Source organism: Watersipora subatra, chromosome 5, assembly GCF_963576615.1.
Source record: "Watersipora subatra chromosome 5, tzWatSuba1.1, whole genome shotgun sequence".
Classification (NCBI taxonomy): domain Eukaryota; kingdom Metazoa; phylum Bryozoa; class Gymnolaemata; order Cheilostomatida; family Watersiporidae; genus Watersipora; species Watersipora subatra.
The window spans coordinates 55178687-55191926 of NC_088712.1; the positions used below are offsets into that span (position 1 = coordinate 55178687).

Sequence of the window (13240 nt, forward strand, 5' to 3'; positions counted from 1 at the left end):
GCAGTTTTATAAGACAGCCACTAGTGATTTTAACAATAGCAGTTGATCAAGTCCAAAACTTTTGCCTCTCAACATCATTCATTGTTGTGGTTGAATCACCCCTATTGACTAAATATGCAATAAAATTAAGTGCATACCTAGTTTGTAAGCTCAGCAATTGCAACTTAACACAGTTTGTTAGGCTTTCATAATTGTGGGTGTATTATCCACACCTCTGATCTGAATGTTGTAGGTGTATGAACTCCTCTATATTGATTCAAAGATATTAATTACTGAATTTTGGTTCTTTTAGCGTGTTTTGCTACAATTGGTTGTTACTACCCTAAGTAATCAGCTTTCAGTGAAAGCTAATCAAATGAGCTTAGAAACCAAAGCTAGCTACATGGTATATAAGGAGGAGACTGACGACTAGGTTAGTATGTTTGATTAGTAACCCTACTAGTCAGCAGCCTTTGTCAGATGCTTTGGCTCTATTAACAGCCTGGCTTTTGTCATCGTATTCTGTGTTCTTTGCAGAAGTGCGCAGCAAGGAGCCATTTAAATAGCATACTTAGATTTGGTGCTTCTATCTAGGAGACCACAAACCTTTCTTCATCGGCTAGACAGTGTGGGGGCCAAGCAGCCGCGCCGTCATTTATAACTGAATGCTAGCAACTGTACCCACACTAGACGGCCACCATTGCTATAGCATAGACTAGTCATCGTTTTGCTATTCGGCTTAGTCTGTGTTATATCGGTGGTGAGCTCTGTCTTCTTTTCTCAGCACCAACTCTAGCATCCTCAGAACTGCAAAAGTAACTTCATCGGCTTCTCAATGAGTTTTACAAAAATTGGCTTTACCAAATTGCTGTTCATGTTCTAGTTCAGGCATTTCGTATTATTTGAAAATAGCTAATCAGTTAAACTCGGTGCTTTCACGAGCTATGTTTGTGTTCTTGGCATCTTAGGAGATTCTCGACTAGTGATATTTTTATTTGTAGTAAACGATTGATATATTTTAGATCTTAGTAGTTTGTAAATATTTAGCTTATCATTAGTATTAAGGTAGTTGGTTAACAGAGTAGCACACCCTGTAGCACACCCTGGCTATAAAAATAGTATGGCTGCAAATAACAAAAGAAGTCTCACTAAACAAGGTCAATAACTAGAACTAACAAGATGCAAGAGCATGGGAACAACTTTTTACGAAACCAAGCAAACAGAGGAAACAACTGCACTGTTCATGTGAAACGAACAATTCATGTTTTTAATTTGTAGATATGCATAGGTCAGCAAACATTGAGCGTTGCAGGTGAATTATATATGGCACCCTTTATTTTCTATGTAACTTGAATGACATAACAGATAGGTTGAGTCTATTTTAGGCTATTTTGAATGATTATGGAACATGGCTCTAAAATATACTGATTCATTTTGGTCATAGCTAGAAAGCTGGATAACCCTGTGTTACACTTTTCCTTCCTCCGGATAAATAAACTACATAGAAAATCTTTCGACAACATCAACTGTCTTGCTTAATGATTAGCTTAATATGTGTTATGTGTATCTATTGCCATTCCTTGAAATTAAAAGAATGTGTCTCACAGAAGGAGCAGCTCTTGTCCCACGTTATTTAGAAGCCTGCAATGCGTCCCTCTTCTTGACGTCATGTCCTAACAAAATGGATAAGGCTTTACAGTGTGGTAAGAAGAGTGCCTGTATACCTTTTTGGTTCAGAGTTGGATGCCTTCGTACTTGACCTTGATATTTTGTCTGTCTATTTTTAGCTCTCATCAAAGTTTATACTATCAGAAGTCTGTTGGAGTTAAAGTAGTTTCTTTGTGTTGGAATTAAGGCAAGCTACACAGACTAATTTCTTGAGTCACAGTTACTTATCAATATGCATTGTGATGTTGCTTTAGTAGCTACTGGCTATTTCTTTCAAAAATTTTTTTGAAATCTAGTTGAATGTAATGTAGTAATGGTGGTGTTGTGTATATTTTGCCTAATACTGTTAAAACTATTTGAAGACCTCAACGGAAGAACGATCAATGTCCCATTTTCTCAAAATTCTAGATTTATCTTCTCCTAATAGTTCTGGCCACAAAGTTTAGTCTCTGTGACAAAGTTTCAGCAAAAATGATCAAGGTCCTGAAATATTCATGCTTAAAATAAACTAGCTCTTTGCAAAAACGATCTATGTCCAACGGCTACCCAGCAACAACAACCATTTTCCAGTTATGTGATTACTTTCAGCCAGTAGTAACGCATACATGTTTGTGAATTTCCAACTTATAACAATCGTTTTTTCTTTTGGGTGTTTGAACTATTTAGTATGACGCTTTACAGTGCCTCGCGTTGCGTGTTCACAGCTCGAGTTGTACTACTCAATTTTCACAACTCGAGTTGTGAGCACGCAACGCGACTTTGTAAAAGTAAGGTGCAATATATTGATATTACGGTAACATAACCGTAGATCTGGTCATATTAACAATGGTACATCAATAGACATCCATTAGCTAAATGAAATTAAACTATGTATATATGTATTGTAAAACTACAGCTAATGGTGAATTATAGTGTGCCGAGTTTGCAACTCGAGTTGTACAACTCGAGTTGTTCAACTTGAGTTACACAACTCGAGTTCATCAAAAATCCAGGCCAAGTTCTTTTAACAGCAACTCGAGTTCAACAACTCGGCTTGAGAACATCTGATCATTTAATTTTCTCTAGCTATATTTTCTATATGAAATTTATTTTGGTGCATCATTAAAAGCTGTTGAAATAATTTCTACGTTCATTTTCAGTGATCATTCAGTTTCTTGTCAGGTTCTAGAGAGATAAATCTTTTTTCATTTGAAAAAGAAGTAGCCCAGTTCCCAAATATATTGCTCTTTAGCTTGCTTCTTACAGTCTACAGCGGTTTGTCTCGTTAAATTTATAATTGAAATAATTGAAATAAAATGAAATAAATAAATGCGAAAAATTTAGCCAAAATATATAATTTAAATGTGTAAAAATATCTAAATTATTATTATTATTTAATTTCTGTAAATGTTCTGCAAATGAGACACCCCAATTACTCACTTTGTTTTTTACAAACCCGTGTTAGTTTTGCGTAACACAACTCGAGTTCATCAAAAACCCAAGCCGAGTTGTACAACTCGGCAAATCGAGTTGTACAACTCGAGTTGCAAACACGCAACGTGAGGCACTGTAAGGCGCCATAATTTAGTGTTATTATGGCTTTCATAAGTACTTCTCAGGTTAGAAACAGAGGATTACTTATGCTGATTATGTCAGCTTTCTCTATAAAATTACCCTAAATAATAAAGCATATTCAAATTTTTGTTTGAGAATTTATAACCTAAAAATGAACATTTTTGTGTAAGTTTTAGGAAGTGCTGCCAGTGTTAGAAAACAGATAATTACGTATGTTGATGACATTATTGTTAATTCAGATTCAGATTTTCGTGATTACACAGACGATTCAAGTAGCAGCACTGACTTCAATGGTGGTGAAATTAATAGTTGTGTAGGAATAAAGAACATTGTTGAGTATCGCTTTAACTTCGTGGCGATCGTAGCTTCACATAGCTTTAACAATGCAAAAAGTGTAGACACATTGAATTTTGTTATAGCACTATTCGTTAACAAGTGTGCAAAGATAAAATATATAATAAAAATGTTGTAGATAAATGTTCAAGTTGAAAAAATTTGTATACATATCATGAAGCAAAATCCGCAATTTCCGACAAAATGGCTGGCAGTAGGACGATAGCTAAATTTGTACATGGATGAGATTGAAAAGATTAATAAATTAATACAATTGACAGCAGCCTGTCTTGACAAACTGTTGATTTTGTGGAGTTGCTCCCCCGTTGAGCAGGCGAGCAATGCAACAGCTTGTCACAAGACGTACTGCACCTGATGAATTAGCTGCACTTATAGGGAGTTGTTTTCTTCCGTCTATGCGGCTTAGTTGCGATGTTATGTCGGTCGCTCCAATGGTATTCAAAACAAATTTCGCGCAAAAATTCATGTAGAAAAAATAAGATTATATCGTTTAACCAGCGACCAGTCTCTGCGGTAAACTTTAGTAAAACTTTAGTAGAGTTGTCAATGATTTCCAAAGTAAGTCGATCAATGTTCGTGTAGTGGTGTTAACTCAGGTCGTGTTGTGCCACCCCAAATTATGTCTACCGCTTCTTTGTTGATCACATTCCCAGGTAACATTCTTAGTAACCAATAGCTAAAAGGTTTCTATGATATAAGTTGTAAAGCTTTCTAAAAAAAGTTTGTAAACTTTAAAATGGCTATATCTCAATTTTGAACAATTGTGACATTGATGTTTTCATTTGAGTGTCACCTTTATTTGAAGGCCTCTAATCGAAAATCCCTCTGAGAAAAGTGTTCAAAACACATTGCCACCCTTTAATGAAATGAGACTTTTGTTTGACCTTCAAATTTAACATTATTTGATCTGTATGAACCCGTAAGAAGGTGTCAGTAGAACAGTGACCAAGAATGGTACTAACTGATAACAATATTTTGTTGTTTTTGTAACGGTTGCCATGCTTTCATTGATGGGTACCTGTAAAAAAAAACACTGATTCAATCATCAAATCTTCACTCTGATTTGAAGTCACAAAGGTCTAAAACTGATATCTTGTTTTTAGATTCATCTATGATGTGGTTCACAATCTTAACTGAAGATTTTAAAGCATTTTGATGAATGATGCAAATGCTCTCAAGAATCTTGTTCTACATAGTACATGTAGCTATGATTTCTATGCCACATAAATAACAGTTTTCCAACTCCGAAGCTCTATATTTTTTCTTTAATAATTTGAAAGCAACACTATCAAAACAATTAATAAATGTAGTCTGTTAAAAAATTTTTCTCAAAGGGGTTTCCTGTTTAACTCGGCCTAATACTTGGACATGTATGAAAACAGTTTAGCAAGAATGCTGAGGTGAAGGCATTAATGTTGCACCTTCGAAGAAGACTACAAATTATAGGTGAAATTAGCATCACTTCATCCATAACAAGGTTAAATTTACTTTTCCAAAGTTTTTGTGAGTTGGTGAAAAATAAAGCCACATCCTCTATATGTGGTATTAGGTTATTTATATCATAGTTGTCAATACATATTGGTAATCTAATAGTATGCTTTTAAATTATGGTAAAGTTAAGGTGAGGTGCAGCGTTGCAAAACTTCTCTTGAAACCGAACTGCATCTAGGACTGACAACAAATGCATCAGAATCAAACTGTAGCCTCTGTAACAGTGGTTCTTAACCTTTTTTGCCCCATTCCCCATTTTACAAACCTCAAGACAGAAATTTCCCCCTTCCAACTCCTTCAAATAATGCACTGCAACTAAATAGTAAACTTTATTTATGTGTATAACTCATATACATATATATACATGTATATTTGCATTTATTACAGTCATATTTACATGGAATATTAAAAATGAATGTATATTGAAACTCAATATATCTATCATTGTAAGACAGTCAGCAGACTAGTGGATTTCTGTGTTTGTTTGGAGCTAACCAGATTTGGGATGTTAGGAGTTGTTGTACATAGGGCACACTGTAGGTCAGCTTCTACTTCCAGACGGTTTCTAGGTTTGCTCTTTATGGTTAGCATTGCTGAAAACGCGGACTCGCAAAGATATGTCGAAGCAAATTGTATGAGCATCTTGAAAGCGGCCAGGCTTATGTTGGAATACAATCTTTGGGTCTGAACCCAAAAGTGCTCTTTTGCTAACTCCTTGGAAGTCATATTTCAATGCAGAGTTGTTTGTCAGCTCCAAAAACTCCTGGAGCTGTTCCGGAATCTTGTGGAGACTGCACTTGAAAGGGTCTTGAATCAGGGTCATCAATTGTTCTGTCCTTGGATCTAACTTTGGAAAATGTCTCTCAAACTCTGCTATCAAGCTGTTCAAGTAATGTTTTATGTCGGTTAGCAAAGAAGTGGAAGAAGCTTTCTTGTCAACTAATGAATGCGGAACTGGAAATGAAATTCTTACATTCCCAGTAGCCAGTCTTTCTACCCAAAATTTGAGCCTGCCCTTGAATGCATTGATACTATCAGTTATACAATTAGCACATTTCTGTCTCTACCTTGCATCTTTGTGTTCACTTTATTAATTGAACCAAATATGTCAACCAGGTAAGCAAGATACTGATGGAAGCCTTCCACCTGCATTGAAGCCAGTAGTTTGGGTTTGTTATGAGTTTTCAAAAACTCATTGACTTCTGCTCGTAGATTGAAAAAACGCAGAAGCATGTTACCCTTTGATAACTATCGAACTTTGGGGTGGAAAAACAGTGATGAGTGCACAGCATCCATATCATTGCATAACTTGTAGAAGAGACGTCTTGGCGAGGCAGAGCCTTTGATAAAGTTTACTACTTTAATCACTGAAGAAATGTGTTCCTGCAATCCATTAGGAAAAGTTTTTGCTGCTAGCGCTTGTCTGTGAATGTAGCAATGGGTACTCACCACTAAAAGATTCTTTTCTTTTGCCAACTGTGCAAATCCAGCATGACAGCCAAGCATGGCAGAAGCACCATCAGTGCAAACCCCAATTAGTTTGCCCCCGTTCAGATGTTCTTTGCTGAAGAAGTCAGAAACCAGGTTCATAACATCAGCAGCTGTGGTGGTCTCTGTTAGAGGACTGCAGAACAGAAATTCTTCCTTAATTGTCTCTCTGTGTACATAGCGTGCAAACACCATTAGCTGTGAAATGCTAACAACATCAGTGAACTCATCAAGTTGAATGGCGAACATGAGAGATGACTTGATCTTTTCAATTACTTGCCTCTTTATGTCCGCAAGCATATTACCGATACTCGATTTCGCTGTGCGGTCTGATAGGGATAAATCAGCTATCTTTTGAGCGGCTGTGTCTCCGAGAATAATCTTAGTACACTCCAGCAGACAAGGTTTAACTATTGTTTCACCAAGAGCGTGTGGCTTCTTATCTCTGGCGATACGGTAAGACAGAGCATAGGACGCCTCGGTAATGGCCTGTGCCTGGATATGAAAGCTGCCAGTGGAATCCAGTTTTGCCCGCTTGAGTTCTCTCTCTTTAGCTTCAAAGAACGGCTTTGATTTATCCATGTGTTCTGCATGTTTATTTCTTAAGTGTTGCTTAAGTTGATGTGGTTTCATGGAGTTGTTAGCGAGCACTTTCATGCACGAAACACATTGTGGTACTTCGATGCCGCTTTTATTCATACGAGTGAATCCATAGTTAAGGTAAGAATCATCATATGTTCAATTTTTGTCTTTGACATTTCTAACACCTACAATATGGGATATGCAATTCAAATATTTGAATACGTTCAATATCTACATGAGCAAAACATCATAGATATGTTAGGCTACAGAGCAAATTGTCAAAATGTTATACGTTTATGCAGACCAACTCGATAACTGAACAATTAATATTGCATGTATGTATATGCATGTAGTGTAGCAATCCTTACCTTTTCCACAGTTTTAGATCTTGGCTTTGTTAAAACTACTGAAATTCATTCACTCCTCGTGGACCTATTTATAAAAAAAATTGGTGCCGCTGAAATCCCCTTTGGCAAACTGCCAAATTCGCCCCTGAAATCCCAAAATTCCCCCTGGGGGAATTTTGGGATTTCAGGGGCCAATTTCAGGGGCCATCCAATTCCCCCTGGGGAGAGTTTTCCCCAGGTTAAGAACCACTGCTCTATAATCACACTATGAATTGAATGATTAGTTGCGACCCTAGATTTCTCTTTTCATAAGGGTTCAATGTGGTGGCACTCTCTAGTCAAGGAGTTAAAAACAGCGTGAGTGAAGAACTCACGGTAGCGTTTAATCTTGACGCTGTGTTATTTTCTGTCGAGTTGAAGGTGCACTATAAGACTGGATGTCTAAAGACTTTCTTTACGCATGAAAAGGCAAAGAGGTAAGCTTGTTGAGGAGGTAAGATAAAACAAGGTGCTAGGAAACATATAAATCATATTGATGATTGCTACTAAGCTGGGTTTATTGCTGCTGCATTGACCAACAGAAACGGCAAAGTACCTCTAGGTTTTGTAAGCATTGCTTGCTGCTCTCTTGAGAAATGGGTATACATGATATAACAGGTCTTTCAGGATCATTGTGTTGTGGTTACATAATTGGGTGCAATGAGGTGTTCAAATGAGTACATGATTGAGAAGAGTGAATTTGTCAGACAGGTACATGATTGGGTATAGTTAGATATTTAGACTGGTACACAATTAGGTACAGTTAGATGTTCAATTGTAATTTCATACTCGTTTTGTGGGAGAAATAGGGTAGTTTTAGCAATAACTGTGGTACATGGCACACATTAGTGGTACACGAGTTGACAATAGATAGTGAAATTGACAATACATCAGTAAAAACTGTGTAAGGAGATAGCCATAACCATATTACTGTTTAAAGTTATGGTAACATAATACTTGGTTTGTATTAAACATGATGAGTGCATGATAAAAATGTTTCAATGGATTGCCATGTCAGTTACATATCACTGAAATTGGTAGGCAGCAAATAGCTCTATTGTGTATCTCCTGTGATAGAGCAAACAATTCCACTATGATAAGGTAAAAACTAACTTTCATGAAGTTGGCTTTTCATAAAATGAGTAGACACTACATGTACATATGTTAACCAAATATCTGAAGATCATTTATAGATACTAACTTACTGACCCATAAATAACCACAATCTTTTGCCTTTGAGTTTACTTAAGGCTGGCTCATATTATTTCAAGTCCCGGGAACCAGTCCGAATGCTGAACCCAATTATACTACCCACACATTAGGAAATGCATTGTTTGACTATTGTCATATTTAGCCTAATCATGGCAGCTTAAATGTATTGATGTTACATCTATTGATAAACATATGTTCACTGCTCATAACCTACATATATAGGCATTGCGTCTATTGATGTTTTTATGTTTATTACTTATAGCCTACATCTATTGACATTACATCTGTTGGCATGTTTATGTTCATTGCTTATAGGCTACATCAGTTGGCATTACATCTATTGAAATATCTATGTTCATTGCTTATAGCCGATTGATGTCTCTAAAACATCTTTGTCTCACTTTGAACAGCCCTCACCTCTAGAACCAAGTGTTCATGATAGACTTGCTTGCTGATTAAAAATTAGTAGTAAAATGGGTTGGATTATTAAGGATCTTACAGGTCAATACTGGTAGAGCTGATCTTTTCACTCATGCTGCAATAGTGCATATTCTTATGCTAGAGTTGTCTTATTTTTACTTGTAATTTAGGTACAGAAAACTATTTTTTACGAGGGCTGCTGAAAAAGTTTTCACTAGCACCTGCACAGCAAAACAACCCACCCACCTGATTACTAAGTTGAATGAGCAGGTAAAACAGCCCATCCACTTGGTTACTAAGCTGAATGAACAGGTAAAGCAACCCACCCACCTTGTTACTAAGTTTAATAGGCTGTGCCAGTGAAGGATTATCATGAAAATACTTGTTTATACATAGCTTAACAACCTTTTCACTGTTATGGTAATAATTTGCTAGCATTTCTATTAAAGACTCTGAGAGCATGGAACATCAGAATAGATAGGATACACTTCTTAGCAGAAGCACTGCATGGCCAAAATCTTAACGCAATACAGCCAAACATCTTCTTTGATGACCAGCATATGCACAAAGAAAACGCTAAGAAACATAGAATATCTGCAGCCAAGGTCAGGTTCCATGTCTAAGTCTTAGTGGGAAATTAGTAATCTAGTATATCATGTTATATTTTCTTTAAAAATCAGGCTACATACAATACTGCTGCCCACTCACTAAAATTCTCGTAGACCAACTGTCATGGTATAGTTGATGAGAAATGAGCAAGCTTCTTCTGTGGTATGAATACAACCCATGCTTAATTTAAATTTACTGTACATTAAAACCCCAACTTATGAAGTTACTTAGAACTGAAAATTGCGAAAGTGTATGTTAGAGCAAAGTTAATAGAAATATTTCCTGAATGGCATTTAACATGTTACTGAGCTATTTACCAATTGCATTATAGAAATGAATTGTATAAATAACGTCAAATACTAAATTAAAAAAAATAACTCTAGTTTTTATTGTTAATTTGTAGTAATTTGTTAATTTTGCGATAGTTTAGACTTACAGGTGGTGGTGGAGATACATGTAGTTTAGACTTACAGGTGGTGGTGGAGATACATGTTGTTTAGACTTACAGGTGGTGGTGGAGATACATGTAGTTTAGACTTACAGGTGGTGGTGGAGATACATGTAGTTTAGACTTACAGGTGGTGGTGGAGATACATGTAGTTTAGACTTACAGGTGGTGGTGGAGATACATGTAGTTTAGACTTACAGGTGGTGGTGGAGATACATGTAGTTTAGACTTACAGGTGGTGGTGGAGATACATGTTGTTTAGACTTACAGGTGGTGGTGGAGATACATGTAGTTTAGACTTACAGGTGGTGGTGGTGATACATGTAGTTTAGACTTACAGGTGGTGGTGGAGATACATGTAGTTTAGACTTACAGGTGGTGGTGGAGATAACTTACAGGTGGTGGTGGAGATACATGTAGTTTAGACTTACAGGTGGTGGTGGAGATAACTTACAGGTGGTGGTGGAGATACATGTTGTTTAGACTTACAGGTGGTGGTGGAGATACATGTAGTTTAGACTTACAGGTGGTGGTGGAGATACATGTAGTTTAGACTTACAGGTGGTGGTGGAGATACATGTAGTTTAGACTTACAGGTGGTTGTGGAGATACGTGTAGTTTAGACTTACAGGTGGTGGTGGAGATACATGTAGTTTAGACTTACAGGTGGTGGTGGAGATACATGTAGTTTAGACTTACAGGTGGTAGTGGAGATACATGTAGTTTAGACTTACAGGTGGTGGTGGAGATACATGTTGTAACTCATTCTAACATACATATACATTAGATAAACAGGTGAAATATGTTGTGTAGTTTTGTTCTTTTTTTGCCTTAGGTTTTTGGTTATCTCTAGCTTCTTTCTTTTTACTTCCAAAACCCTAATGTTTTACTTGATGGAATTTCCATACTAAATTAAATAATAAACAAAGTTAATTTTTATTTGAAGGCGACCAGATTTTACATCATGTGTTATAAATTTTATGTTGAGGTCATGTTAAGCTGAGGTTTGACTGTATTTGCATAGGGTGTCCCTGTAATCACATTTATCTACCATTTTAGTAAAACAGTGTGTGGTTTCACTGTTACAGAATCTGTAGTTCAACTGCATGTTTGTGGTACCATATTTTCACTCTAACAATTCTCCCCTAGCAAGCTTAGATGTGGTGTTGTGTTTGTACTGCGGGTTCCTAACACTATAGAAAGACAAATGAAGATCAACCAGTCGGTGCAGGTACTTTAAAACTATTATTTTCACTGCTTGAAATTAACCTTTATTTGCTATTTTAAAGATGTTTTCTATCAACCAATCAGCATGGGGATGTACTACCTAGTTCAGTCTCAAATGAAACCTAAAACTTGATCAAATTTGTTTGTTTCAATTCTATGAACCTGATGAAGTTTCGTGCAATTAAGAAATGTTAGGATTCCTAAAATCCTTCCAAGAGAACATTGATACTATTGGGTGGTCATAAATTTGTTTGCCTCCCAATGAGATGAAGATACACGCTAAATTAATGCTATTTTTCAGTTGCGTAATATAGTTTGTGTTACTATTGACCAAATCAATGAGTCAAATGAAATGACCAAACACACTTTGGTGAGATGCTCTCAGAAAACTATGTTTAGTTCTGTCTTAGGTTTCATGTGAGACTTATCTTCATTTAAGCTAAGCTTCCACTGCTATGTCAAAATGTTAAATATCAAACGAATTCAAAATTAAATGTGAAGAAGATGTCAAAGATATGATTTTGCAATGGAGAATCAAACCGTATTGTAAATTCTTATTCAAAATTTATTTTGTCATAGATTTTTAATTGATACATCATTTTGGGTGCAAAAGCGGAAATGTGTGTATACGCTATGTTGCAACAGCAAGGAATTGTAAGAGCTTTTGTAGTAATAATAGCCTGGATAATAAAAGTCTTTGCAAAAAAAACTATTTTTCATTCAACAAACATGTATAACAACAGTTACCATTCTAACTTTTAAACTTCATATCATGAGAAAAGTGTTTTGTACAGCTCGAATAAGAAAAGAGAAAAAATAAAGCGACTGTAAAGGTTTCCAAACAACTGTAACTTTTGATTTTTATATTTTGACAGATGTGTTTTCTTAAAATACATTAAGATGCAAAATAAAACTGTAAAAGCGTTTAGTTATAATTGTAAAATAATTAGCAACGGACGGACGGACGGCTAAATAAAGCCGGTTCTGCTACGATTAGAATGCAAAATTCTTTGGTATGGTTTATTTATGAACTATATAATTTAATGCATTTTAGTGTTGGCGTGTCAAGGCAAAAATATTGTATAGAATGGTATAGAAACTATTTTAATTATCTAATGCAAACACCTTGTGGTAAAAGTCATCAAAATTTTAGTTGCGTTCTTTACATAATAAAAATTAGTAACCAAAAATATGTTGACCTTGGTAACTACAGTTACAATACCTACCATAACTTTTAGTGTTTTTATTGGTTGTCATCTGCAATAAAATGTAACATTACAATGTACTTAATTTGAGTTCTTATTTTCGAGACTGACAAATAACATGAACCTTGAATATAACTTAAATGAAATTAGTTTATCAATCACATACTTCAAGTAAGTTTTACTATGGATTTTACTTAACTTCAGCTGTCAAACTAAAACTTTATCAATTATCTTATTTTGAATTAATTTTCTATGAATAACGCTGAACTGAAAGAGAAAGCAATGTATATCTCTTTGAGGCATTGTGGGAGAAATTTCGGTGAATGGTATACTGACATTTTTATTATTTTACTTTTAGCTATTATTACTACAAAAGCTCTTACAATTCCTTGCTGTTGCAACATAGCGTATACACCCATTTCCGCTTTTGCACCCAAAATGATGTATCAATTGAAAATCTATGGCCAAATAAATTTTGAATAAGAATTTACAATACGGTTTGATTCTCCATTGCAAAATCATATCTTTGACATCTTCTTCACATTTAATTTTGAATTCGTTTGATATTTAACATTTTGACATAGCAGTGGAAGCTTAGCTTAAATGAAGATAAGTCT

General features: G+C 35.6%; 2 protein-coding genes across 2 annotated transcripts; one reads left to right on the forward strand and one right to left on the reverse strand.

Moving 5' to 3' along the window:
* Positions 1-6294: 6294 nt before the first annotated feature.
* On the reverse strand, positions 6295-7116 carry LOC137397483 (protein FAM200C-like). Its single transcript, XM_068083773.1, has one exon. The coding sequence runs from the start codon at positions 7114-7116 to the stop codon at positions 6295-6297; it is 822 nt and encodes a 273-aa protein (XP_067939874.1).
* A 49-nt stretch (positions 7117-7165) lies between these two features.
* LOC137397484 (cytosolic 5'-nucleotidase 1A-like) lies at positions 7166-9757 on the forward strand. The gene is made up of 4 exons (XM_068083775.1): positions 7166-7208; positions 7777-7939; positions 9305-9446; positions 9584-9757. Exons 1-4 carry the CDS (start codon positions 7166-7168, stop codon positions 9755-9757), a joined length of 522 nt encoding a protein of 173 aa, XP_067939876.1.
* Positions 9758-13240: the final 3483 nt, after the last annotated feature.